General features: G+C 48.1%; 1 protein-coding gene across 5 annotated transcripts in view; it reads right to left on the reverse strand.

Annotated features, from left to right (window-relative positions):
• Nucleotides 1-6: 6 nt before the first annotated feature.
• Nucleotides 7-2,992, reverse strand: part of magixa (MAGI family member, X-linked a) — a gene marked incomplete in the record, with an annotated part of 35,072 nt that continues 32,086 nt past the window's right edge. For 4 of the 5 annotated variants that reach the window (XM_014030340.1, XM_014030342.1, XM_014030343.1 and 1 more), the window contains 1 exon segment: nucleotides 7-1,126. In XM_014030340.1, coding sequence (XP_013885794.1) covers nucleotides 489-1,126 — 638 coding nt within the window. 5 annotated transcript variants of the gene reach the window in all.

Consider the following 2,992-nt stretch of genomic DNA (forward strand, 5'->3'; position numbering starts at 1 on the left):
ATGTCATCTCATTAACAATAATATCTTTGATCGTTAAGCTTTATAAAAATAAAAAATCATTCCGTCATATTCACATGCTCAGAGGTCAGTCCTGGACAGCGTCTCGCTGTTTGCATACGCTTCAAAGGATGCAGGAAGTGATGATGGTGAGGGGCGGGGCCTAACGCTGCTGAGTCTAGATGGAGGTGGGGCAAAGGTCAACGCTTGTCCAATCATGCAACAGGTGGCTGCTCATGCTGGTGGTCGCCATGGTAACCAGGATCCCAGCCAGTTGCTGTGGTGATGACTTCCTGTTACCGCCCTTAGAGCAGAATGAGGCATGATGGGTAATAGAAGTGGAGGTGTGGCTCAGTGGGCGGGGCCACGTTTCCTTCTTATGGTCCAATCAAGACAAGAGGAAGGGGTGGGGCTTCTCTCAGCAGGCCAACCAAAGAAGCCCTTATTAACTTCAACCAATGAGAGAGGAGAATGTCATCACTGTTGGCCACTCAGAGAGAGAGCCCGCCCACTAGGCCCCGCCCACCAAGCCGGCTGCCAGTCAGAACCTGGGTCAGTCTCTGAGGACTCGGCTCCAGCCAGGGGCCCGGGCCGCCCGGCTGTCGCCAGGACAYCTCAGACACCTCCTGAGCTTCTGATTGGTCGATCTGTGAGGAGCTGGCTGCTGATTGGCTGTCAGACTGCTCGTCATCCATCGGCATCAGGAAGGAGAACGCTGCCTGTGGAGGTGCAGCAGATCCTCCTGAGGTGTCCCAGGTCCAAGTCCTGGTCCTGGTCCTGGGCGCACTCCTGCTCCTCCTGTCCTGATGCTCCTCCTTCTGGTTCTGGTTCTGGTTCTGGTTCTGGTGGTCCCGATTCTTCTGCCTGATGTTCTGACTTCTTCTCTCCTCCTCTTCCTCCACCAGGTCCAAGTCCAGATCAGGACGTCCTCTTCCTGTTCTGCGTTTGGTTTCCACCTTCTTCTCCTTCCTCCTCTCTCCTCCTCCTCCTGCACCTCCTCCTCCTCCTGCACCTCCTTCTCCTCCTCCTGCTCCTCTTGAATACTGGTCGAGAGAAGCAGTTGTCATGGTTGCCAGGCCCTGCACCTCTGGGTGTGGAGAGGAGGAGGAGAGGGCTCCTTCCTCAAGGCCTGAAGGGTCGGAGAGAAAATAAACAAATTAATGTTTGTCAGCAGATAGATGGTAAACAAACAAACAAACAATCAGACAAACAAACAAACAAACAATCAGACAAACAAACAAACAATCAGAGTAACAAACAAACAGGCTAAAAACAAACAAACAAACAGCTTTCATCTGAGCAGGGACTTTCTGCTGCTCAGGTGCTGATCAGGACACGCCCCCTTCTCTTCATCAGGACCAATGAGATCTGTGTAATCCAAGAAGGCGTTCTGCAGAAACACTGATTGGCTGTTGTCTTTGCTCTGTTGTTTGTAAAGTTTGGTTCTTCTCTTTAGTTTGTTTTCACTGTTGACTGTTGACCACAGCAGCCAGAGCTGAGGGGGTTAACATGAGGGTGGGAGGGGCCACATCAGAGGATGAAGGGTTAATTTTAGGGTCCAGAGACGGGGAGGGTTAAATAATTCAAAAATGGACCTCTGAAGGGTCTCTCTCCAAAATCAGTCAATAATATAAAGAAACGCCGAAGCAACAATCATCCAATCAGATGTGGTTGTTAAGTAACGCCCCCTTTGTGCTCGTCCAATCYGATGTGTCTGTTGTGTACCGCCTTCCCTTGGAAACACCTGCTCGTCTGCAGAGACCCCCTCTGGTGTGATCAGGGTTCAGCAGCTGCACCTGGTTCTCCAGGTGTGTAGAAGGAGTGACAGGAAGTCCACGTTACTTCCTGTTTTCCTCACTTCCTCTCACTCAGCTGTGAGTTCATTGTGTTTAGATGAGTTTAGTAAAGCTTCTCATTCATCAGACATGTTAAATGTGATCTACACAACCCCAGATGTTCATCAGAAAACCACCTGTGGACCAGTTTACACTTGGAACACCAAGGTTTGTGCAGATGATTTGTGTGCATTTTATAGTGAAGATGGAAACAAACAGTTTCAGTGTTTTTGTTCTGACATGAAGCTAAAAGTGAACAAACAGCTGACCTGGTAAACACTGAAGTGTTGTACAACCAAACGTTTCATGTTCTGACCTCTTCATGGGTCAGGGTTCTGTTGGCTGCTGAGCTACCTGACACCAGAAACTTTCTGTGAAGACCTGTGGACTCTGACTTCCTGTTTTTCTTTCTTTGAGTTGGAAACAAAAAGCCTTCATGACCACAGTGTTTTTTTACAGCTCTGTTTGTGTAACAAGTTGTGTTTATTCTTGTCTTTTTGTCGTTGAGTTCAATACAATTTATTTCCCTGTTTAAACCTTGTGTTTGTGGTCAGTTTGTGTGTGTGTGGTCAGTTTGTGTGTTTGTGGTCAGTTTGTGTTTGTGGTCAGTTTGTGTTTGTGGTCAGTTTGTGTTTGTGGTCAGTTTGTGTTTGTGGTCAGTTTGTGTGTTTGTGGTCAGTTTGTGTTGGACTCCTTCAGAACCCAGTCTTTGAAATGAAATGATCTCATTTAAAAATACAGAACCACTATAGAAGTAACATCTGACCCCACAGACCTAAACCCAGTCCTGTTGGACCTGCAGCTCAGACCTCACAGCAGAACCATCAGACAGACCCTGTAGAACCATCAGACAGAACCTGTAGAACCATCAAACAGAACCTGTAGAACCATCAGACAGACCCTGTAGAACCATCAGACAGAACCTGTAGAACCATCAAACAGACCCTGTAGAACCGTCAGACAGACCCTGTAGAACCATCAACAGACCCTGTAGAACCATCAGACAGAACCTGTAGAACCATCAGACAGACCCTGTAGAACCATCAGACAGACCCTGTAGAACCGTCAGACAGACCCTGTAGAACCATCAAACAGACCCTGTAGAACCATCAGACAGACCCTGTAGAACCATCAGACAGACCCTGTAGAACCATCAGACA

This window comes from Austrofundulus limnaeus, unplaced genomic scaffold (assembly GCF_001266775.1).
Source record: "Austrofundulus limnaeus strain Quisiro unplaced genomic scaffold, Austrofundulus_limnaeus-1.0 Scaffold1043, whole genome shotgun sequence".
NCBI classification, from domain to species: Eukaryota; Metazoa; Chordata; class Actinopteri; order Cyprinodontiformes; family Rivulidae; genus Austrofundulus; species Austrofundulus limnaeus.